Here is a 27,307-nt window from a genome sequence, read left to right as displayed (position 1 = left end):
GATCTGAATTTGCAGCACCAATGAAAAAATTGTCAAACTTGTACACTTAGCTCAGGCAATCTGGTGCATCCCCCTCCAATAAGGAGGCAAGTCATCACTAAAGATTAGTTCGAAAGAATCAGGACTGAATTTTCTAGAATTGAAAATCATTTATGCCAGCTTTCATTCTGAGACTGATGTGAAAAGACAATTCTGCTGGTCCCTGTTTGCTACTAACCATATCAAAGTCTGGCAGTGAGCAGGCTCCCCAATCACCTGTACTGGTATCTGTACATACTGTCACTTCTGGTTGGGGCTACTCCATGATATTGACTTTTTATGCGAGTGGACTGTAAGGGTGCCATTGAGCCAGAAAGTCATATTTAATTGATGCATGTAAAGGCAGCCCAGTGAGATCAAATCCACTGTTGCAATGAATAACTCGAAAAGTTGTATGATGTAGATATGTGAGAGTCATACAAGCCTGAGATTGGTTATGAACTTCATGTTCATATCAACTTAACACTATGGTGGTGAAGGTCAGAATTTTACCAATTCACAAGAAATCTGACATGATTCAGAAGGGATAGGAGATTGTTTCTGCCCTTGAGGAGAATAGAATTTACCAATGTTTATGGAGGAGATCATCCAGATACAATGCTGTTGTTGTACAGAACTTGAGTACAACTTTTTTAGAAATAAATATTAACATAAATCAATGTAAAATCCTAAATAGGCAGTTGTAATTTAACACAAATTTTGATTGGACTGAGAGGAGGTGTCTCATAAGATGTTGCTTATGTAAGTAAAGTTTAAAATCAAGTTAGACCATGTGGTGGCAAGGGAATGTATCAAGCAAGAGTTATTGCCATTTGCCAATGATATAGACACAGCAGTTAAATTTCTGTCTCTTAGTAGACTGTATTCAAATGGTAGGTAGCAGGCTTATATCCCTAATATTAGGTAATATGATTGTGAAATGTTTTCAAAGGAGAAACTTTAAAACTGAGCTTCATTTAGGATGTGGACAGATATATGAATGGACATGCATGCCGACCCCAACGTGATCATCATGTCAAGCTTCAGCAATCCAGGTTGAACAATAAAACGAGATGCAAATCACTGGTATAAGGAACAGTACTCACAGCGATGCATAAGAACTGTATTCAGATATATTACACTATAAATGTATTACATACCCAAGAAATAAGTTTGCAGATGTTTCATCTTATGCTGTTACTCTAAAGATGTCAACATATTTCTCCTGCTGTGAGCACAATTTATACTTTATTACGGTACATTTGATCACCATACACTACAAAACTGGATCCAATTCCTAATGTTCCATGGACATAAGAAATAACAGTATTTGATCAAAGAGTGAGAACACTCTCCTATTACAGAGCCTTATAATCCAGTGCACTCTGAATTAATCTTTGTCAATGAGCCATCTGACAGACTCTTAAAGTCAAGATATGCATCATGACCAATAAGACTCGGTCTAGTTTCATATGTTGCAATATTCAGTGCTCATAAAAACAAGATAGAAATTTACAAAAACCAAACTGGTTTGAAGCCTGGGAATTCAACAATTATTATAATCCTATCTAGAGTACTAAACACATTCTTTAACAGAATTTCATGACTTTAATATCAAATGAAAAATGAGCAAGATATTAAAAACATGTACAAGTGACTTTCTAAATCAAAATTAGTTATTACACTTCATGTCTGTAAAACTTTTACTACTCTACAATGATCAAAAACTATAATGCTGGCTTCACCAGTAAGTAAAGTGTGAAACAAGTTTAAATTCAGATCATAATTTTATTTAAATTAGCTGAAAGTGACATAATTTAGGGGCAGATCATAGGGTAATTTTTGTAAAGCAATCCCACTGTCCACAAACTATGACTGCTATGAACAGAAATTTGAAATGTTTGATCAATATAATCTCATAATAACTTACCAAAAGAAGTTCATCATGATGGAATTTTTAAATGCCATAACAGTATGTTTGACTTAAAAGTCTTTACTTAACAGAATTAGGGATATTCCATTTAAACATACATGGTATTCAGGAATTTAAAAATATAAATATCAGGCTACTCTGATTACTAGAAGAGTTTATATGAAAATAATATTAATGGCATCTATAGGTGAAGTTTTCCACACTGACAGTGCCTTCACTTGGTCCCAAATAAGTTTTACTTTAACAGACCTTCCCAATAAGGTTGCTAAACAAAGATGAAATAAATAAATTTAAATTGTGTAGAAATTACCACCCTCCAATGAAAATTAAAAGAAACAGTAATTAACACAACTGTCACTCAAACTACCTGTCTGTCACAATAAAGATCTGACCAATCACATGTCATTGGTGATTGCTGATAAGAGCCAATTAACTGCACACACCTCAAACACTTGGGCAAATTATTGGATTTCAAAATTATATGCTAAATTTGAACATCAGTAACAAAAATTAAGACCTGAATTGCATAAAATGAAACAGTTCAACTCAATGTTCAAAGCAATATCATACTTCAAATTATTAACAAATATAAAAATGAATATTCTAATAAAGTAAGTGGGGGAAAAGGGTCTTCTGCCCCAGGGTAAATCAGATTGACCTGACTGGCATCCTGAACCAAAAGAAAATGACATCAACACTGATGCTGGTACAATGGTGTCCACATGTGCCTCTTAACAAATGTGAAAAGGAGTCATTCGGTAAACCCATCTTTTAAGTTTATTGACAGCAATCAGGGGTGGGGTGTTTTCAGGTCAAGGAAATATTGTTATCAAATGCATGTCATGACAAAAAAATGTGGTCCATACTTCACACTGACCTAAACCCAAACATTCGGATGATCACTTCTAAATATGTCGCATAATTCAACTTTTAAAAAAAACTTTAATTTTATGTTGCTAAGGTCCATTAAATCCCACTTCACTGACAGATGTATAGCTTGGTGTACACTGAACTAATCTTGGTTGAAAATCTATCTCCAAGTGTGGGTAATCACATAGAAATGAACAGGAAAAAGTACCTGGTCACAAAGTGGCCACAAAGTAAGAGCTGAAGTTGTACTGGGAAATTCATAAAATAAAGATTGAAGATCACAGACTCCACTTATCAAATGCACAAAGAAAAATGTATGTTGACAAGTTAATTTCGTTTTGTATGTCAAAAATGACTAGGCTGATGATGTATGGCAGGTAAGAAATCATGACAGATTTCTGGAAGTCCTGTATACCTTTTGCTGACTTTTAACAGAACTGTTATTGCAATTATTAAAAATCTACACCAGATTTTTATAAAATTTCATTATTTAATAACAGACAGAGGTTGTGAACATGTTATTTTACATATAATGTATGGCATAGTCCAAACCATAAATACACAGAAAATGAAAATGTTGTGATCATGTCATTTTGAACAACACATTAAATGTGGAGTTTACAAAAGAGGACTTGCTTAACTGGACTCCTGTCAGGTGGACAAAATCAATAAAGCAGACTGTGCCTCTTCCAGTCATCGAGGATCCTTAACATGCAAATAACAAGGATATATTAATTACCTTGAGATCCAGGTGTACTATGTTTTTCTCATGGAGGTAGTTAAGTCCCTCTAAAATCTGGATCATCAAGCGTCTTACATCATCTTCTTGGAATGATTCCTCTATCACACACTCTGTGAACAACTCTCCCCCTGAGCAGCTAAAAAGAAAATATGTCAATTTTTAATACAGTAAAAGAGAGATGAAAACAAAGAGATATGCAATGCAATATTATGAAGAAAAATCAGATATAAAAAAAATGTCATGATCAAAATTTGTTCTTCCTTTCACTTAAATAAACTCAGTTTTATCCAGAAATCTTGTTCTTCTAAGGGTAACCAATTTCCCTTAGGCTGGCATCCCTAACATCAAAGAAGTTTTTATTTATAAAATGATGAACCATATCAGTTATTTTATACTAGATTAATCTGTGTTTGCAGAATACATACTCCCCCCTTACAAACCAAAAGGAGCCACAGTCCAAGAAGTTCAAGAAACGTTTAAAATTGGAAAACTTGTTGTAAAGCCATGAAAATTTAATCATATCACCTAAATATGCATTCATGCATACTTATGAAATTTTCTTTGTCTATATCAAGTGGTGTTTACTTAATCAAAAAAAATAATTAAAAATTGAAAAATATATAAAAAAACAAGAGTCCCTTGACGATACTGATGCTGTACTATTTCCAGGAAGTCAAGATAAAATGATTTCTTATTTTAACCGCTTAGTGTTGAATCCATCTGATATTCTTAAATGTTAAGATTTTGAAATTAGGAACTGTTTCAGCCTTAGCAGATAAAAAATGGGTGCCATTTTTCATTGATGACAAAGCACACACTGTCAGACTGGCACCATTTTCATTCAGAACCAACTTGACATACGTTTTTTTAATAAAAACCCCATGTTAATATAACCATCCATTCAGAAGGAGTACCGGCAGGTATAACAAGATTTTCAAGATGGTCACTGTGGTGGCCATGTTGAATATCCTAGCATCGCTATCTTTTTAAAGAACCAATAGACATGTGACCTTAAAGAAAAGATAATAATATATAGACAGGAATACATAAGATTCTTCAGTGGTCCCTCAAGTGTAATGCCTTATGCAAGAGGTCTCCTTATACTGAAGTAGATTCATCCCAACAAAGAAATCCATCACCAAGCCAATGTTACACTGAAATCCATACTATACTGGAGTAATTTATAAGGAACAATCAGTGTATTTTTCATTAAAAAAATAAATCCACAAACATGTCTGGAAGTCACTCAAAGCATTTATGGAAAAGAACTTGCAGAGCATCCAGTTCAGAAATTCTAAAGGTAGGAGATAAAATCATAAAACTAACTGCAAACTAGTAAACTTTATAAAATATTATTTTGCATTCCTACATTCCAAAGAAAAACAAAACAAATACTGGTATAGCAATAACTCTGCATTGCCAAAAATTCAACCGATCAATTTATAACTGTAACTTTTCTTCAACAAATGTTGAACTGTAATAAGGCAAACACTTCAATTAAGAGGAAGAAGGAAATTTTATTAGTGTTTATACACAAAGATGAGTTCCAGTAAGGAAGTGAATGTATCTGCAATCCAAGATAAATTGAGAAAATTAATGGGACTGGAGCTACTTCAATAATTTGAGTACTTCCTCCTTTGTCTCCTTAATTTCAAAATGACTGTCCCCATTGGGATCAATAGTCTGTGACATATACAAAGGAACCTGAGTTCTATCAGCTGTAAGCAGGTTTTCCTACTTTAACATAATAAATATGACAATGATAAGGTATTTTGCAACCACATTCCCATCTTTATGAACTGCCCATTGTATCATTCCTATTTTATCATTTCTAACTATCCATCTACTGTTTACACCAGAAGATTTCTTACTGCTATCTTTCTTGGTAAAATAATAAAACAGGGACAAACAATCTGTGAAGTGTCGAATTTTGAATTGCAGTGAACTTTAAAGTTGAATGCACTGAGCATTAAAATTTTATGCATTTGAGCCAGAAAAGTCTTTGTGAAGGGTCACTTCGACCTTTCTTCGTTTATCTCCCCCCATGTCAGTGTAAATTTCAAAGAGGCAGCATTCTGACTCAGTGAAATTGACCAGGCGATCTTAACACGGTCCTTCGAAAGTTAACGTTTGAGCTACCAACCCTAACCGCTTGGTAGGAAACTATGTCCACTTATCATTTTTTCAAAATGAAATTTTTACGCACAGTCGTTAACAGATTCTGAGCTGTCTAAACCTGATGAAAAGAATTATTTCTTTGGGAAAAATTAAGGACTGCTGCCTATGATTGGGCAGAATAAATTAAGGCATACACTTTAGAGCAATCAGACTTTAAAGTGACAACCTTAGTCAAAATTCTTAATTCTGAAAATCTCCTGAAAGAGGAAAGAGTCTTGACTTCATGGAAAGCCTGAAGAGATTAGTGCTTTCCTCGTTAAACAAGAAAGGGACCAGGTGGCCGTCTTGTAAAAAGAAAGACAGGGTTCAGTGCCAGGATACACAAGTTCTGAAAGAGAACAGCAATAAGGTACACAATTTTAGTTTCACGTAATATTTTATTATTTGATTGTTTGTTCTATGCAAATGTATTTGCTATGGCTAAGTTTCCATATTATGTACCGTTTATTCAATTTCATGGAAATGTGTTGATGCTAGAGTTGTTATGCAATTTATTTAATTCATTTTCATGGAAAGTGTTGATGCTAGAGTTATTATGCAATTTATTTTATTCAATTTCATGGAAGTGTTGATGCTAGAGTTATTATGCAATTTATTTTATTCAATTTCATGGAAAGTATTGATGCTAGAATTGTTATGCAATATACCTTTTTAATTTTACAGTTATTAGTTCATTGATAGAATTGATTGCATGTGACCCAAATGTTCATATGTGTAGGATTTCATAGGGTTATATGAAATAACTTCCTTTGTTTGTTAGGACAATACAGATCATTGTGAGTTAACGATACTTACCTAATTATATCTGATTTTGTACTGATTGAATAATCTTGTAGGTTAAGGATTGCTGTGAGTTGCAGTTTGTGAATTTCATGCAATATTAATCGAACATGTAGTAACATGTAAAAGAATATGGTAATATTCAATAGATGCTCACATCATAATTTAAGACCTGCCGCTGAAAGCGAGGTGATTGTTGTACCACACTAAGTCAGAATTTATGCAGTGTGTGGATTGTCAACATGCTCTGAATAATGTAAGTGAATTTTATATACCTCTAGAGGGTGGGGTATACAGAATTATGGGGTAATTTTGTCCTTTAAGGAACAGCTTTCTGAGAGAGAAAGAGACAGGACAGTCTGAAGACATAATTGAGAAAAGAAGGACGAGGTCAGAATAAAAGGACCGGGAAGTCAATGAAGGGGGCAAAACATAGAGCTTAGGAAGGATGAACTAGGAGACGTTGATATACAGTCAAAAGAAAGAAAGGTGATGCACATCAACTGTGGACATTGCACTCTTTTCACCTCTCGTTATGATGATAAAGTAAATCCAAATTAGACACATCTGTTAAATTCTATTGACATAATCTAACTTGAAGTGGAATTGCCATCTTTAATTTGTTCTAATTAAATGTGTTATTATTTCTATAGTGCTCTTTGTGATGTTTATGGCCCAGTAACATCAGGCACAGCCCCACTCTTGAGTTCTGATGGCAGCACTCTCATAACCAAGAAGGAGAAGATACTAGATCGCTGAGCGGAACACTTTGATGGTATCCTCAACAGACCCTCTTCCATCAATGATGAAGCGATCAACTGTCTACCCCAGGTGGGGATCAACGATAGGATGGTTGACCCTCCAACAGTGCTGGAAACTCATAAGACCATTAAGCTCCTGTCTAGTGGGAAAGCTCCAGAAGCAGACTCCATCTCAGCTGAGATCTACAAGTCTAATGGGCCTAAGTTAGTGGGAAGACTAACAGAGATGTTCTTTGAGATGTGGAAGATGAAATGCATACCCCAGGAATTGAAAGATGCATCCATCATCCACCTTTACAAAAGCAAAGGCAATCACCAATCCTGTGACAACCATAGAGGAATCTCTCTACTCTGCATCTCTGGCAAGGTCCTCGCCAGGTTACTGCTGAACAGACTCACAGAACACCTTGATCATGGCCTACTGCCTGAAAGCCAGTGTGGCTTCAGAAAGGATAGACACACCATCGACATGATCTTTGCTGCCAGGCAGTTGCAAGAAAAATGTATTGAAAAAATGTCCAGCTATACACCACCTTCATGGAGCTGACTAAGGCATTCAACACTGTCAGCCAGGAAGGCCTTTGGAAGATCATGACCAAATTTGGATGTCCAGAAGTCTTCATTGAAATGGTGAGACAGTTTCATGATGGTATGCTTGCCAAAGTCCAGGACCAGGGTAACTACTCCAAACCCTTTGCAGTTACGAATGGTGTAAAACAAGGATGCATCTTAGCCCCCACTCTCTTCAGCATCATGTTCTCCACAATGTTGATGGATGCTTTCAAGGACAGCGATGCTGGAGTAGGTCTCCAATAAAGTCTGGATGAGAAGTTGTTCAACCTGAGGAGGCTTCAAGCCAAAACCAAAGTCGAAGTTGAGAACATTCGAAACCTGCTGTTTGCAAATGATTGTACCCTCAACTCCAGCACAGAGGCAGGTATGCAACAGACCATGGACCTTTTTTCCACAGCGTGCTCCAACTTCAGACTCACCATCTCTACCAGCAATACCGAGGTTCTGCATCAGCCAGCTCCTGGAGAAGATTACCTGGAACCATTCATCACTGTCAATGGCCAAAAGCTCAAAAATGTAGACAGGTTAAAAAACTGAACCACTTCCATATGAGCTCCCTGAGGAAACTACTGAAAATCAGATGGCAGGACAAGGTACCAAACACAGAGGTGCTCACTGAGGCCAGCATGACAAGCATCCACACCACAACTCCGATGGGCTGGCCATGTTGTCCGCATGCCAGTAGAACGCCTACCTAAGAAGGTCTTCTATGGAGAGCTACACCAAGGCAAAAAATCGCAGTGGTCAAAAAAAGAGGTACACGGACACCCTCAAGGCTTTGCTGAAGAACCTAGGCATTGATCCTGAAAGCTGGGAGAGTGTCGCTGCTAACTGATCTGCTTGGCGCAGTCAAGTCAACGCTGGTGCAGCAGCCTTTGAGCAGAAAAGACTGGTGGACTCAGCTGAAAAAAGTGATCTGTGCAAATCCAGGAATAGCAGTTCTGCAACTCCCTGTCAGCAACCTGTACATCCATGTCCCCACTGCAACAGACTCTTCCGAGCCCAGATCGGACTGATCAGCCATCTCTGGACCCACCCCCCGTGAATCGATGACATTAAATAAATGGTCCTCATCGACACCAATGAACGAACATCATCATCATCATCACTTCGCTTTGAACACAAATTCTGCAGCTTTCGATACAAATATAATGAGTAGGTGAGCTAGGTCTGTGACTTCTGACTGCAAAATTTGAAGGTTTTTACTTACTCCAAATGCACATATTTCTACAAACTCTGTTCTGGGTGTACCATTTTAACTAACGTTAATATATGGAAAACATTTTTCTTCTTTCAATTCCAGTGATTTTGACCTTGAACCTTTTGACCCGAAAATCAAAAACCTCCTCCATTACCTGAAGTGCAAGCCATTCACATACTTCCTTAACTGTAGATAATGCAGAATTTGAGTCACTGTGCAGAAATAAAATTGGTAACAGGTGGACAGACAGTTGGACATTATCATAACATAGTATGCTCCACACTATACTGAGCTTATAATAAAAATGAATGGATCACTGAAAATTGTCAATTAAAAGTTATTTTCTTTAAAGGAGAGTCCCTCAGAGAGACTGATACTCTGCTCTAAGTAAGATCAGCACCATTTTCATTACGAACAACCAGATATCACAAGGGGTCTTTTGGTGAAAACTAAATGTCCATATGAACATCAATTCAAATAAAAAGAATTTCATGATGGATGCTACGGTGGCCGTGTTGGGTGAAATCAGCTTCAGTTAAATTCAACACAAACTAGACACTATACGAAATCTGCTGGTAAAATCCCCATGCTAATGTGACTTTGCATTTAGGAAGAATAGCAATAACAAGATTTTCAAGTTTGCAAAATATATTTACTTTAGCTGAAGAAGTACTTCATTTAATCCAGACATTTATGCAACTGGAGTCTGTTGTACGCAGATTTCATTGTAATCTAAAAATGTAGAGAGTACAATATCCCCTATCTATAATTATGTTGTTTGAGCATACAGCTTGAATGATGGAGGTCACAGGTTCAAACCCCCGCCATGTCATACCAAAAAATTATACAAATGGTACTAACAGCTGCCTTGCTTGGTGCTCAGCATTAAGCTTAGTGTTAGGATTGGTTGGCCTGGTGTCAGGATAATTTAACTGGGTGGGACATGAAGCCTCAGTGCTAGACATCATTAAAAACTGTCACACTGCAGACATTGTAGCAACATGGCTGAAAAATTGTTAAAGCTATGTTAAAAATCCTAACACTAACTTCTTAATGTTAAACACCTAGCGAGGCAGCTGTTAGTACCATTGTTGTAAGTCTTTGGTATGACTCTGCCAGGGTTCGAACCCATGACCTCCTGAATCTGAGGCCGACGCTCTACATCATACTATGTGGTACTGTAGAATGTAGTGTCTCACCTGCACATCTTACTATATATTATTACAGAATGTATTGTTTCACCTGAATATCACTATAATGTGTTACTACAGAATGCATTATCTCACCTGAACACCATACATGTGCTAAAATGTGTTCTTACAGTATCTTTAAAAATGTTTAAGAGTAAACCCAAACATAGAGTCTTAATTTTTATATTGCGACAAACATTAGAAAAGCGATACCTTTGCCTTCCCATTAGAGACAAGATAAAATTGTAACCTTACTATTCTGTAATAAGCGTAAGTTCATTTTGTGTCTCATAAACTTCCTTAAGCTGCACCAGGCGTGGATGATCCAGGGCCATTTCAAGCATGACAACTTCTCGTAAAATTTCCTCTCGGCATGTTTTGCCCCGCCTTCTCTTGCGTATAATTTTGGCAGCAACCTCCTCTCCAGTCTCTTTGTTGACACATCTTTTGACAACTGCAAATTTCCCCCTAAAAAATGAAGAAAGAAACTCAGAACACACCAATTTAACTGCCATAATGTCATAAAAGACTTCAATTTTGAACTTAAAAATAAATAATACTTTAAAGGTGCAGTCCAAAAATAAGGCAATATATATGTACAAGATCTTTGTTTATGACCCCTATTTCATTTGGGTGATGAAATCTTTGTTTATGACCCCTATCTCATTTAAGTGATGAGATCTTTGTTTATGACCCCTATCTCATTTAAGTGATGAGATCTTTGTTTATTACCTCTGTCATTTGGGTGATAGGACTGTGCCAGAGATAACAAATGGCTGACAAAATTATAAGTATTGTATTAAATGCATATTTTTTCTACCCAGCTTGCAAAACGATGATCCCTATGTTAGCAAGGATATTAATAACTCTGATCTCTGCATCCACTGTTTTTTAATTTCAAAATAGTAAAAGCTGATGTAATGACCATAACAAAGGAATTATTTTAAGTAATCATAAGACTGTATTATTTGCTATTTCATGATGAAAGTAAAATAAATCTCTTGTAACTCAGATGATCAAGTGACATATCATGTACATGCAGTAAAGTACAACTATACTCTTTCTTCACTCAATTATATCCCTTTGTAATTTCTATTTGCTAAATTTGGTGTAAAGTACAAAAATCATGAGGAATTCAAATTTCCTTTGAGTATTAAATTACCACTACTCCCACGTCTTTTATCTAAAGGTATGCGTAAATCAACAGAAGGAATTCTCAAATACCAACAAGAGGTCACATGCAAGGTCTTCAAGTTTCTCATGAACTACTTAGATTACACTCATTCTAACAACATAATTATTATAATCATAACTCAGTGAGCTATCTTGGATAATTATCTGATCAGTTTACATGCAGCGATAATCAATGTATCTGGTAAAATCAATGAATAGGTTTATAATCAGTTATACTGATCGTTACTTACAATCACCATTCAAAGGGTGTCAATGTAAAACTTATCTAAGAAGAATCTTTGGACAAAGTAGTACACTATACTGTGTGTTAGCAAACATTTGCAATTCATTTTAAATTTTTAATAGTCCTGGTTAACCAACAGATAGTTTACATTCATTTTACCTAAATAAGGCTCTGAGAGGGTGAATATTTATAATGATGGAATCTAATTGTCACAAGCCATGGGAGATAATCTGCTATTCTCCTTTATCACCCCTGGCAGCCCATGCAGGGATTTTCTCTTTTTTTCACGAGTTCCCATAAACAAAAATAGATCAACAAAACAATGCAACTGTCTCGAACACATATACTGAAGTACCAGTTTAATTACTGTTTCTGAAAGAGAAGCTTGGATTGGCTAATTCAATCAGTGCAAAAGGTCATATTGGGACACAATGGTGAGATTTTACATGCAGTGATTGGTTAAACAGGTGAAACATGGCAATCACAACATGGGCAGCCATAGCTGATGAAACAAAGCAACATATTGTCTCCCTTGCAATGTGATGCTGGATTTATGGGGTCCCTGGTGGTTGAGCTGTCTAAGCCACTTGATTTTATTGACCAATGACATCTCATCTCTGTTCATGTGTATTCGAGTCTCTGGTTCAACAAGCATGGGTATGTGAGAAAGCTTGACACTAGCTTTCTATGCATTGGTGGTTCTTCCTGGATTTTTCCAGGGTCTTCCTCCACTAGATACGCTAGCCACCATGTATAGCCTATCTATCATAAGCTGAGAAATATTGTTAAACCCCAACACAACATCATTAACTTTACTTTATTAATCTTTATTTTGGGTAGAAACACAGCAGACTTTATATATAATGAATTCCAGGGAAGAAGAACAACTAGCTCATTATATAATGATCTTGTTAGATAAATGTAAGCAATGTGAATATGCATATATAGGTTTCAACTGTCCAGCACAATCCTGGCTAGACAGTGTTGATTAAATGATTAATTAATAAATTTTCATGGGATAAACTGAGAACAACATTAGGAAGGCAAATTCTAGCAAATATATGGTCGTTCAATATAAAAAGCAAATATATGAAATTGCTACATAAACATAAAGGTTAAACATTTCTGTGATTTTCAGAAAGACAAACCTATTCAAACAAAAAAATATGTTTTCTTACAAAGTTGAAAGATAAAAGGTTAAAGATGCTAAAGTCTTTTAAAAGGTATGTAGGATAAAATATAGCATCAAAATTTGTTAATTCAACTGCCTTCAATTGAAAAGTCAAAGATTTTTGCTGGAGGAACATGCTAGAAAAGCCGCTTCACTGAGCTGAAATCTTAAAATTTCTGTCTCACAGTTTGGAAGTCAATAAATACACTGGACAAGAATGTGCTCCACTATGAGTGGATACTGTCATAGTACACACTCTGGTCAAGGTTCACCCCTCAGGAGGTATGCATGGGATAGGTATGCTGTCCTTTATGTGAATGATAGAATGCCACCTCATCTATGGGATCTGTTCTATTTCAATGATGAAATTCACCAGTGGTGGTTTGGATATTTCAATGCTCCGTTCTGGAGTTTTATTCTACATACTCCATGTATACAAAACATATTAATACGATAAATGAAGTTCCTACAAAGGATTTTCCCCTTAGAAATGGATAACAGCAGGGCTGGTTCAGTTTTATCTAAATATGTGAAAAAAGTTTTACTTTCCAGAGGAATAACATGCTCAGAGTGTACTAAACAATATCTCCCTACACCTGCATTCATTATCTATCAAGTCCATTGTATATCCAGGGCTTCCAAATTAACACTAATCTGCTATTCCAGTTTGTGATTTTGTTGTTGTTGTTGTAGGGTTTAACACCATTTTTCAGCACATGATAGGCTATACATGACGGCCAGTATAAATGGTGGAGAAAAACCCCAGGAAAACCCAGGAAAGGTCAGGCATTTCTAAACACTTAAGGTTTCCGTCTCCTATACTGAAGCAAAACGCATACCGAATTCGACCGATTGATAAAAATAAAATACAGCAATGCTTACCATTTGAAAAGAGGCAATTGTCACCAGAATATTCTGTTCAAAATAATATTAATTTTGGACACAGGGAATACCACCCCCATGTTTTCCTGACTAGCAATACGGTGGCCTAGTCTGCGCACAGCATTGAAAAGAAGTAAAGTTTATCCATCAGGCTACAGAAATGAAATACAATGTAATATATTTCATTTCTATAGCCTGATGGATAAACTTTACATCTTTTCAATTCTGTGCGCAGACTAGGCCACCATATTGCTAGTCAGGAAAACGCGGGGGTGGTATCCCCTGTGTCCAAAATTAATATTATTTTGAACAGAATATTCTGGTGACAATTGCCTCTTTTCAAATGGTAAGCATTGCTGTATTTTATTTTTATCAATCGGTCGAATTCGGTATGCGTTTTGCTTCAGTATAGGAGACGGAAACCTTAAGTGTTTAGAAATGCCTGACCTTTCCTGGGTTTTCCTGGGGTTTTTCTCCACCATTTATACTGGCTGTCATGTATAGCCTATCATGTGCTGAAAAATGGTGTTAAACCCTACAACAACAACAACAAAATCACAAACTGGAATAGCAGATTAGTGTTAATTTGGAACCTGACCTAATTACTAGACTGAACTGCTGACAGAAACTGTTTCTGTCTGCAGTTCAGTCTAGTAATTAGGTCAGGTTTACAGCTAAAATTTTTTTAAACAAAATTAAAGGTAAAAATGCCAATAAATGGCAAGAGATATTAAGCAAACTAAACAGATCTTGTTAAGAAGTTAGTAAAGTTCAACGTTTTATAAAACAAAGAAGCTATTATGTGGAAGAGAAACAACAATGAATAGGATGTAATGTGTTTACGTCTTATTGGTGGTGAAAAAATTACTAAAGAATTTAGAAACCAACTATATGCTGGGGAATTTCTTAAGAATTTATGTTCTAGCGGTAAGTTGACGATCGTAGCAGACGATTTTGTATGTGGCGGACAACTTCTTGCAAAATTGGAAACTTGCATTAAAATGCAGTATTGTTTTAAGGTATACATTTTCCTCTTGTATATAATGTATTTATTTGTATACAAAATGTATTTTTGAACAAAAATAACACGTGATTCAATGTTTACAGAACTGATGTATCATTGCACAGAATTACCTGACGCACAGAATTAGCCGACATGATGTTAACTTCACATTTTTTAAAAAATCAGTTAATTTTTTTGTGTGTTACTACTTGATTTCTCTGCCGTCGAGAAAAATTCTGCAGATATCTCAACTGTATGATCTTTACATAGTCAACTATTTGTGCCTCCAGCCACCGTATAAAAATGTGAAACCATTTTTGATTGGTCAAATAAAATGAATTTTGATAACGGTAGTGACCACAAGAACTTATGCTCAGATTTGCATGCCTTTGAATTTTTTCTTTGTACCCCTTGCTTGATTTGATACAAAAGACATATTCAAAGTGATAAAACAACACAGTTTCTTTTAACCCTTTAGCTACTACAGCTGTTGTGCAGTCTCACTACTGCTGAGTGCTATCATATCAGTTACTGAGACTACTGATGCTGGTTGCTAGGCTGAATACTAGAGCATCATCATGGCTGACTACAGAAACTGACAATAAAAACATGTTTACATTTATATTCATTATTTCATTACAGTCGACTCCGGTTAACTGCACAGCCTCGGGCCCGTCACGAGACTGTGCAGTTAAACGGAGTGTGCAGTTAACCGAAGTACGGTACAGTAGAGCTTTAAATCAGCACGGCACGAATATAGGTGAAGAATAACGTATAAAGATGATTAGAATCCACTCTTTCAACGTTTACTTAAATGAAACAAGAGTCTACAATGAACAGCACTAACGTCATATTGTTAAATCAAACACAATGAAATTGACGATTTCCAAAAGAAATCGGCAATTGATGTCTGCACACAAGTTTTACTAATAAGTTGGTGAATTGCTGACTCTATTTTGTAAAACGGTTCAAACAGCTCACATTCTCTCTGCTCCATGAATCTGTGTAAATTCTGGAGTGACTGAATAGCGACTTTAGATGAAACCTGGTCATCTACTGCGTCGTCGTCATCACTTCTTTCGTCGTTTTCTTCTTGTTTTGTCTCTGTAAGAGCTGAAACGATGGCTGAGTCGTCGATTTCACCTTCTGTCTGAAGACAGTCATCTGTTGCAACATATGATTGTTCCCACGCTATTGCTCCCTGGTGGGCGGGAATATACATGTATCTACCACCTATGGCGTCCTTTACATGTCAATCATTTACAAAGTCGCATTTACAGGCTTAATTGTTGGCTTATTTGAAGCGCTACAGCAGTGGACTGGCAATAACTAATCCTGACTATACATTGTGCAGTTAACCGGAGTAAAATTGTAACGAATAATGTGCCATGGGCAGAACATTTATCGTGCTATTATCCGGAGTGTGCATTTAAGCGAAGTGCAGTTATCCTAAGTTTGTTCCCACTGAAAAGCATTGGGAAAAAACGGGACCGGCGTGACTTCGTGCAGTTATCCAGAGTGTGCAGCTAACCGATGTGCAGTTAAGTGGAGTTGATTGTATTTTTTGGAGGATTTCAGTGAAATAAAAAACAGCTTACGTTGTATAGTGTCTGTTACTCATATATTTTCACTATATATACTCCTACATCCCATCATACAAGAAATCCCAGTCATATAAACTGTACTGAATCACACAAAATAAATCCAGTATTTACATATGTACATATAAAAACATGAATGATATCCACACTCTAATTAAAAAGATGAGAGTGGTACCTCTCAAAACAGTCATTATCCACACATAAATGTACTTGGCATTGTTTGCATCCCATGAAAACTTCATGTCTCCTCCCTTCCCTAACACATCTTGCATCTCCCACATTTTGGGAACAGCCCTGGCCAGTGCCTTAAACCTTCAGCATCAACACTGGACAGAGCTTTTCTTTTCCTACTTCCCTGAAAGCCAGCAACCATACATTTGGCCAAGTTCATTCTAAATTCAAGCTGTGTTCTTTTCTTTTCTTTTCCTGACATGGTTTTGATCTGGTGGTTTGGTGACTCTTTCATACATATCAGGGCATTACATATCGCTGTATCAATGAGAAACCAAAAAAGATATTTCCACCATTTCTTTGCTTTACGACAAGAACTGTATTGCATTCTGTTTTTGTCTGCAATATCCACTCCCCCTTTGTTTTTGGAATACTCATCTGCAACTTTTGGGCAAGTTACTTCTATTTGTCTGCCGGTTTTTTCTCTTCGAGTTACACTGGACAGCTGTGTGGGATCCATGTTGTTATATAAAATATGGACAATTTTCTTGTCTTTCTAGGCAACACAGACCAGAGTCTCTTTTTGCATAATTTTCATATCCCCCTGGCTTTTTAAACCACACTTTTTTTTAAAAGGTTCTGGCATTCCTTTCCTATTTCCTCGGACAGTACCAAAACAGAAGAGTCCATTTCAACATAAATCTTCAAATAATTGTGTATTTGAAAAGAAACTGTCCATATAGATGTGGTGGTTTTTGTTTATTATTTTTCTGGTAAGGTCTTTCACCACTCTAGATCCTAACCCTTCTTCTCTCACTCTCCCTCTCTGTCCATCAGGCTTTCCAACATATACTTGAAATTCATGGACGTAGCCGGTTTGAGGATGGGCTCTTTCACAGACTTTAATGCCAAATTTTGTGGGTTTGGCTGGCAGATATTGTTTAAATGATAGTCTTCCTTTATAAGCAATCATGCCTTCATCAATTGACTGGTTTTTGGGAGAGTCATAACTTTCCAGGCATTTATGCAAAACTGTGTCATAGAAAGGTCTTATATGGAAAATCTTGTCATGTGCTGGTTGACCTCTGGGTGGGTTGATGCTTGTGTCATTGGCATGGAAATATTTCCCTATTTTTTTAAACCTTTCTCTTGTCATGATTTTGGGTATTCCTGGGATCCCAAAATACACAGATGTCATACAGGCAATGGAATATTTAGGTATTTGCATAATACTCACGACAATGTATATTCCAAGATATGCCCTCATCTCCGTGATGCTGGTTTCATACCACTTCCGGTCTTGTTTTTGGCCCAACATTTTCTTGGCATAATTGTTTGTTTCTTTCATAAGTTTCTCCACCAGACTTTCAGGGAAAAACCTGAGGAAAAAATCTTTCACACTGCTTAGTGGTCCAAGCTCGATTGTTGGACCAACACGAGAATCGAAATCATTGATCTTGAACATGGCGAGGTCATCACTCCATTGTGCAAGTGGGACTATGTCTTCCTCGTCATTCGATTCAAAATCACTTACATCGGGTGCTGAAACCAGACTAATATAATAATAATAATAATAATGAGGACTTTGTATAGCACCTAATCTTTAGAAGCTCCAAGCGCTTTACAACATTAGACAACACCTATAAGATAAGAAACATAATAATATTATTACAAAAACAAAAACATGAAATTAGATAAACATTAAAAAATAAAAAACATCCTGAAAATATTTCAGGTAGGAAACATTATTAGGTCTTTAAGTTTGTTCTTGCAGTCGAAATAAGTGAGTTTTGAGAGCACTCTTGAATGTGATCACCTGTGTCTTTGTATCTAAGTTCAGTGGGCAATTCATTCCACGTTGCTGGGCCCTGGTATGCAAAAGAACGTTGTCCATATGACTTTGTTTTCATAGTGGGAATAATGAGTATACGATTGTCAGAAGAGGAGTGTAAGTATCTTGCTGGTGTGTACACATGGTTGACGTCAGATAGGTATGTTGGACTAGAGTCCGACAGTGAAATGTAGCACAGAGAACAAATTTTGTGTTTGATTCTGGATCGAATGGATAGCCAGTGTAGGGTACAGAGCAGCGGGGAGGTGTGCTCTGATCGTGGTACTCTAAGTATGATCCGAACAGCTGTGTTTTGAACTGTTTGAAGTTAAATATCAATATCAGATCCATTTTCTACGAATGCTCCATTAAATTCTTCAATACAACTCACACTGAACCCTTCAAAGTCGCTCATATCTGAATCGGAACCCATTTTTGTTTATATCAACTACACATGTTTCGTAAAGTGCAGAAAACCGCTTACAGTGTGTCTAAATTTAACCTCTCAGCTTTCAAACTTGTATCAAAATGTTGAGTAACCAGTCCTCTCATTGGTTATGATTATCAAAAATATGTAAACTTCTGTACTTTCAACCAATCAACGTTTAGTTAACATAGAGGTCATGTCCGCACAGATGCGACACTGGGGTTTTGAATACTGCTGAATTTTACACACATAAGCGACACTAGGGTAGTAAACTAGGCTTATTGGCACTGCATATATGCGTCAGTGGGGTTCAGGAGCTATTTACAGTAGAGGCTTAGATGCGACAGTCGTAGCTAAAGGGTTAACTGATTTTTTAATGCAACAAACACTTCCCCAAGTTGTTGATCAAAACAAAGCCGGCATGTAATTAGGTTCTCACAGAACTGCTCACGGGTTTTGATGTGACGGTCGATTAAACTCTTTTCATGTTTTCATTGAACAGAATATGTTGTGGTGATAATGTTTACACTGAAACGGAATTAAAGGATTAGAACGTGACTTTCACATAGCAAGTTGGATCCTAATTATTCCAGTAAATAAAGTAGGGTACAATAATAATGTGCTAAAAGCTGAAGACACTGTTGATCAGAGGTTATCTGTCATTAACTAACTTTATCTTTCTTTCAGATCAGACAGCAGAAAAGTAAAATTATTAGAGGATGAAATTTGTAGATTAAGGTGGAAAATTTGAAAACTGGCGGATCCTATGGCCAAGACAGAACAGACATTAAATAGTGACTGCTGCAGCAATGTTAAAGATCCAAACAGTAATCAGATGGAACAGCTTAAGTTGCAGATGGAGACATTCAGTAGTGACAATGGGCGGGATTTTATTAAATTATAGGCCCTGAACATCTTCACAAAAGAGTATCTGACAGGTCACGGGAAAAATATTGGTCAAGTCAGGAGACACCCCAGCGGAATTTAGACAGCCCCTTGATGATGAAATATGCTTCCAACAGTTGACTGAACACAACTTCCCCAATATCTCTTGAAAAAAATTCAAAGAAAAATTACAAAACATACAAAAAGTGTTGCTAGAGTAAAAAAAAAAGAATATTGCTTGTTAGTTTACATGTTCTTTGTTGCATATTAGAAATTTATCTGAAATTAGATACCATTTTTATGATAATATGTTGCATTTTATAGTATTATACTGTTTAAAAAACCTACATCTAAGGTTATTTTATGATTCAAGATGAAATAGGTATTTGTGAGTTTGTCAGATAATCAATTTTTTTACGGGAACTGTTTATGAAGTCATGAATCATTCATGAGAAACCTTGTTCATCATAGTTCATGAATATATTCATGCACTTGTTCATGAATGATGATGACCTAATTTGTGAACTTTATGAACTTTTTCATGAATACAGTTCATGAATATTTCATGAACTGAACAGTTTGTTATGAATTCATAATTTCATGAACTGAGCATTTTCAGATCATGCACATTCATAAATAGTTCATGAACCTTTTGATGAACTTTCATGAATTGTTCATGAAACAGGTTCATGAACCTTTCAAGAACAGTTCATGCCAGTTCATGCATTATTCATGATCATTTCATAGGGGCATTCTTAATAAACATTCAATGCATTGTGCAATGATATAGCTAAACATACTTAAGTATCTTCAAGGTACACAGCCATCACCAAAATGGCAGAATTAGATAATGGCAACAGAAGAGTATGTGCGTGATTTGGATTTTTAATGTAGCTTTAACAATTTTTCTGTCATACTGCTACAGTGTCTGCAGTGTGGCAGTTTTTTTTAGTGATGTCTGGCACTGGGGCATCATGCCAGAGACATGTAGAATCAGGTCCCACACAGTCACATTATCCTGACACAAGGCCAAGCAGTCCTAACACTAACCTCTTACGGCTAAGCATCAAGCGAGGCAGGAGTGGCATCGATGTTGTGCACTTTCTGCACAGAGTATTTGGAGATATACAAAAGTGAACTGGGTACTGCATTCACAAGTCATCTTGGCAAAATATCGCTACTGTTTTGAATCCATAAATAATACATTCTGAATTAGAAACTGAAGTGGCTTCTGTTTGATTTTGGCAGGATCAGTGAAAAAAATCCAAATTCTGAGCCATTACATCAAAATCCTACCCCTTGGAGAAATTGTATATAGGGTATCTTATAAATTCTTAATATAAAAAGATATAATTGTATATGGGGTATCCTATAAATTCTTAATATAAAAGATATAATTGTATATGGGTTATCCTACAAATTCTTAATATAAAAAGATATAATTGTATATGGGGTATCCTATAAATTCTTAATATAAAAAGATGTAATTGTATATGGGGTATCCAATAAATTCATAATATAAAAAGATATAATTGATATTGGACCTGATTACTAATGCATACAATCATGAATATAAATTTCAATATATCCTCTTTCAAACTTGCATGCCTGGATTTTCCTACATCCAGAAGATTCGACCTTTTTTTAACCAGTGTTAATAACAATCTGTAGGAAAAGAAATGACATAAATGACAAACAAAATGAATGCCAACAAGCGAAATAAGGCACCCAGTGTAGAAAACTAGACAAAATCTGAGTCATACAGATTACCAGTAGGTGCACAGATTACTGCGAAAAAATGATGAAGGCACGCAAGGTTCAATACTGTGAGCCTGCAATCTTGATGAAATCAAAATATCCACCAAGAAACTGCAGCATACACCATGCATAGTAGTGATGGATGCATAAGGCAAGGTTCACCAATGAATGGGTGCATATGGCATGAAGTTTATCTTCACAGGTACAAAAAACAAACGTTATCCTCCTTCAGCTCCACTGAACATGAAGTGTGACTGCTGTGTTATCTCCAGATCTGCTGCAATAATTTGGCTCCCTGGTCCCCCACATGTATAGCAATGATGCTGTATGCTCCACCTATTGCAGTATATAGATTTTCCTTGATGATTATTCTGCATGTCAAATGTCTTCCTGATGGTCAAAATGAAATATCTTGTCTATGTTAAGTCTAAAGACCCAAAACTGCCATAAAAGTAAAATAAATCTGCACAGTCTGCTTATTGATGGAAAAGACAGAGTATCCAAGGTAACCAGAACTGCCATAAAAGTTAAATAAATCAGCACAGTCTGCTTATTGATGGAAAAGACAGAGTATCCAAGGTAACCAGGACTCCTCTTATCTAGCACATACATAGATATACACTTGAACTTGGATTCCATAAGCAAAGCACTCAATGTTCCATTAACATTTATATGATGAAGGTTTACAAGATAAATTGTCGCAAGGCAATAAAGTTTACCTGCACTAGGGCTTTCTAATCAGGTCTAGCAAAGAAATCAATTATGTCTATCCTAGTCAATACATACCTGTAACTGATATTTAATTGTTTTACAGGATATTACTATAAAAAAAGAACTGTTCTGAGGTGGAATGGTGACTTTAATTTATAATTATGAGCTTACAAAAGTACATGTACATCAAACCATACTAACCTGCATACCACAATTGATGTAATTACACCATAAAAGTTTGGATTCTGATAGTGTTAACATTATTTTAATATTAAATATTTTTGGTGATTTGTTATTCTGCCATGAAAGACTAAAACGAGTCCACATTTGTACTGCTCCATGGTTGAATCAAACTAAAAAATCTTAACTACACAAAAGTTTCCCTCATATTATTCTGAATGGAATCCAACTATTAATTTTAGGATGTCATCATGAACGTGACAAGTCTGCTATTGGAGCGAGTACAGTGGAACAGAAAATTACAGTGGTACATGTCAATTCAGAACTTAAAAGAATTCACTCTTCTCAAATGCACAATTACTTGTTGCCAATTCAGTTTGTTCATCAATATTAGTGCTGGGTTCCATTAAAAAATTTGTAGCACAGTATACTGCGGTATCGCTCAGAACACACTGCATGAAACAGGGTAGGAACTTAAAACATTTTTAAATAAAAAAATTATGTGTGTTGATAGCTGGAACAAAACTATTGTGCTACTTTATACCATATTATATCCATTCATTTGAAGATTTTTTATATCTTGAGATAAAAGAAAATAGCTCATTCCCTATTACAAATAGTTTGTTCTGCACAGCATTGTGAATGGTATCTGCATCTGTTTCTCATTCAATTTTCATGCCATTGTCTTGAAATGTAGCTAAAATTACTGAATTACTTTTTCATGCGCAAATGATTTAAACATAATTCCTATAAAGAGCAGAATACCATTCATCTGATACATGCTGAAAAAGACTGGTCTAAGTCACAGTGTACATGTAATCTGTTATGTTCATTTTAAGTTCTGATGCTGCAAATAAATCAAAAGTGAGGCAAATACAGTATGGCTAATTAGAGCCAAACAGGAAAGCTGATCAATCCTTAATGAACAAATCGACTTTTCCACATTTAATGACAACAATGAAAAATCTGAAGCAAACAGACCACCCCTGTTTTTAGCATGTAATTAATGAGATGCATCATGCTCTACGTTGATTCAAACAGCATTTAAATACTTTGTGTGAGGAAACAAATCAGTTACTTTTAGCTACATTTAATGATGATAACCTGAAAATTCACTGAGCTACTGATGCGGATATCATTTGCAAGGCTGTACAGAACAAACTATAATAGCAAATGAATCTGCTATGTGTTTATTAACAGTGATATAAGTTCTGATCTTAAAACTGTAATGTTAAGTGAGATACACTACAGCTGGCACTGCCACAACGTATAGCAGCCTATCATGTGCTTAAAATGGCATTAAACCCAAAACAACAATAACAGCTGTCACTCTGTGAAATGCATTGTGCTGATATTAGAGAGCTTGTTCATAAAAACAGATTGACACTGAAACCAACAATTTACAAGCGACACTATTGATATAATAGACAGAAAACTTTCAGATGCCAACACCTGGACTAGGTATTTCTCAGAGAGCCAGTAAACATTCAGTAGACATAAAAACACTCAACAAATGAGAAAATATCTGGTGGACATCAGTAATTGCATAAAATTCAAACAGAAAAGAAGTTCTCTTTTGAATATCTTGTGATGATCTGCAATCCTACAAAGGAATGCATGTACCTAACATATTAACATGCTAGTAAATAACTAAAAAATGACATTTTTTCTAATCTCGAAATTTTTCTAAACGATAACTTGACCCCAATTATCTTGGATAATGTGGCCTCCACATTGCCATATATGACACACATCAAACATGTGATTAAAAGAACATAAATACAATTATATTTCTAACATTTAAAATTAATTTGTGAGGAATACAACTGTTTTGTAAATGAAAATATGTTTTTCAATTATTTTATCACGAAAAAAATGAAGACCATGCTGTTAATATCATTAAATTTGTACCAAGATTACTCTGGAATTTCTTTAATACCTTACTGATGGAAACTACTGACATACTGGTACAGAGAAAAGTACCATGGTAAGTAACACTGGAAAATATTATTGAGGTAAACCATTATTACTGCTAATATTGATCACATCTAATCATTATGATGTACTTCCCTCTTTTCTTCCTGATGGGTAATGCACCCAGTAATAAATTACTACTGTATTGGGTCAGGTATCCTTAAATTGTAATCGCTTTTGCTGAAAGTTTTCCACAAAATGAATGTAGTCACATTAATTTGTGAATGTGTCAATTCTGGTTCCCCTATTTGCTACTGCTTTAGAACCCATAAAATCCTTCCATGCTTGACTGGTTTCCTCTCAAATTAATTATTTATAAAGATTTTTTTCTTGTCTTCAAAGCAACTATACAGTCAAATTTCATGCTACACCAGTAATTTATTCCAATTGTGGATGACTGTTTTAAACATTTAGCTATTAAATGACAAGAAGCAGACTTGCCACCTCTATAATACATATTACTTAACTGTATCGTAGTATTCCAGTAAGGTTTGTTGGTTAAGTTTTATTTGATCAGGTCCTCAAACAAGTCCTGAAGGATGATACTAACAGCTATCTGTTGTTGCTATTATTCTTTTTTTTTTAAATTCTTGGGTACGTTTCATGCTTTGTTCTAAAGGTCTGATGTACCGACACACCACCACACAATACAGATGGAAAAAATATGTGAGAACTAATGCAAGGTCTATTGTACACAACATGGATTTATTGTTCAATTACAGATTTAATTTTACAAGTCCAGGACATAAGCTTTTACACCTCTTTTGTCTTGTGTTTTGTAGCTATGGAGTGTTCAAATAGTTAGTAAAACATGATCACTTATCAAATGCATGCGAAAATTATGGGCACCTTGTGTCCAATGTCTGACATGTCAAAATTAGTAAATGGACCTTACTTGACAGTTTTAAGTTATTTATCAGACATGTCTGGCTAATGTGACAATTTTAGTCTATATAAAAAACTGCTGACTATCTCATGTAGAACTCAAGTATATAAATTCAACATAAAAAAGTCATGTCAATGGCAGGAAAATTACCACAAAAAACAGTGTTCCTGATCTACGGGTCGAGATCCAAATCAGGGTTATCTGGACATTATGAAACATCGCTAAATTTAAGGCTGCCAGGATTTATTTTCCATGGTGGCAAAACTGATACAAATGTGGAAACATGGTAATGAGACTTAGGAAAAAATATTCTTTATGGACCGCCAAAAATGGTTGGGAACCACCGACATTAAACAAATACTAACGGCAGTAATATGACTGCATAAAACATAATTACATGTGCCAACATCAGTATTGATAACCAATTTTATTCATTTATTGACTGATTTAAGTCAATTATCTGATAAATCATGCCAGCCAATGCCTTTATATATATTTGTTCCACCTGGGGAATTTAATGCCCATAACATTTTATGGGGATCAAACTACATAAGCGACAGGGGCAAAAAGGTTGAAGATTTAATTTCTAGACAGGACTTTTGTCTAAATAACACCAAATCACCAACATATTTACACCCACGAACGGGTACATAAACATGTATCAATTTGACAATTTGTTTTCCTTCGCTACTTTTGGATTATAATTGGAAGGTCACTCATGACCTTCACAGAGGTGACCACTTTCCAATCTCTCTTAAGAACACCAATGTTACAAATGACGAAGCAATTCCACAATGAAATTTAAAGAAGCCTTCTGAAGATTAAAAACTCAAAAAGAAAAGACACAGTTGAAATTCACATCAGATAACTCAGTAAGTTATACTCAACTTATTTCACTGTTTGAGCTGACAGAATCTATGAATAAGGCCCATGATACATCTGCTGGGCCTGACAAAATATATTACCTGATTTTGAAACACCTCCCAGAACCATCATTAACAGTTCTTCTGGAAATCTTCACTGATTTATGGATTACTGGTAATATACCAAACATTTGCCAATGGAAAGAATCAACAGTAATACCAGTTCCCAAACCAAGTAAAGATAGCACAGATCCTAACAGCTATCACCCATTGCTCTGACAAGCTGTGTGTGCAAAACAATGGAATGAATGATCAATTCTCGGCTAGTATGGTACATGGAAACTAACGATTTAATATCTCCTTTCCAAAGTGGCGTTCGATATGGCCAGAGCACCAGTGATCATCTGGTTAGACTGGAAACATTTATTCACGACACATTTATCAAGAAGGAACATTTAGTAGCAGTTTTCTTTGATTTAGAAAAGGCCTATGGAAGTACTGGATACTAAATGACCTGCACGATCTGGGTCTAAAAGACCATCTGCTCTCTTTGATATCAAACTTTCTCTCAGACAGAGAATTTAAGGTACGAATGGGCTCCACCCAGTCTCCAATATGCATGAGCAAGAGATGGATGTTCCCCAGGGCAGTATTTTTTCTGTGATGCTTTTCAACATAAAATGAATAGCATCACCAAGTGTTTAGCTCATGGTGTGGATTGCTTCTTATACATTGATGATTTTCTAATACGTTATTGATCAAAGCACATGCATACAACTGAGAGACAACTACAACGAAATATCAAAAAGATTCAAATTTGGGCCAGTACTAACGGTTTCAAATTCTCAAAATCTAAAATGGTATGTATGCATTTCTGTCAGTTACGAAGACATCATGATGAACCTAAATTGGAACACCTATACCAGTTGTTGATGAAACAAAGTTTTTAGGTATTATTTCGACGGAAAACTGACTTTTTATTCCACACCTAAAGAACTTGAAAGCTAAATGCTTGAAATCTCTAGATCTACTGAAAATAGTAGCACACACTGATTGGGGTGCTGATAGAAAAGTCATTCTCAGTTTATGTAGAACGTTTATCTGCTCCAAACTGGACTATGATTGTGTTGTTTATAGTTCTGCTAGGAAGTCCTACGTGAAGATGCTTGACCCAATTCATCATCAAGGACTAAGACTAGCTCTAGGAGCATTTAAGACATCCTTGTGTGAAAGCCTTCTCGCTGAAGCGAATGAACAACCTTTATCACATCATAGAGAATTGCTTTCCGCACAGTATGCTT

At 35.8% G+C, this 27,307-nt stretch overlaps 1 protein-coding gene across 1 annotated transcript in view; it reads right to left on the bottom strand.

Moving 5' to 3' along the window:
- LOC149776464 (uncharacterized) overlaps nucleotides 1-27,307 on the bottom strand; it is a 100,586-nt gene that overhangs the window by 28,711 nt on the left and 44,568 nt on the right. The window contains exons 3-4 of the mRNA XM_089940886.1: nucleotides 10,502-10,714; nucleotides 3,561-3,699 (exon numbers count right to left, since the gene is read on the bottom strand). Of these exons, the coding sequence (XP_089797012.1) occupies nucleotides 3,561-3,699; nucleotides 10,502-10,714 (352 nt within the window). The remainder of the gene's footprint in view (nucleotides 1-3,560; nucleotides 3,700-10,501; nucleotides 10,715-27,307) is intronic.

Source organism: Sinohyriopsis cumingii, chromosome 18 (assembly GCF_028554795.1).
Source record: "Sinohyriopsis cumingii isolate HCF-2022 chromosome 18, ASM2855479v2, whole genome shotgun sequence".
Lineage (NCBI taxonomy): Eukaryota > Metazoa > Mollusca > Bivalvia > Unionida > Unionidae > Sinohyriopsis > Sinohyriopsis cumingii.
Note: the sequence above shows the minus strand (reverse complement) of the source record. Positions and strands in the feature narration are given on the sequence as shown.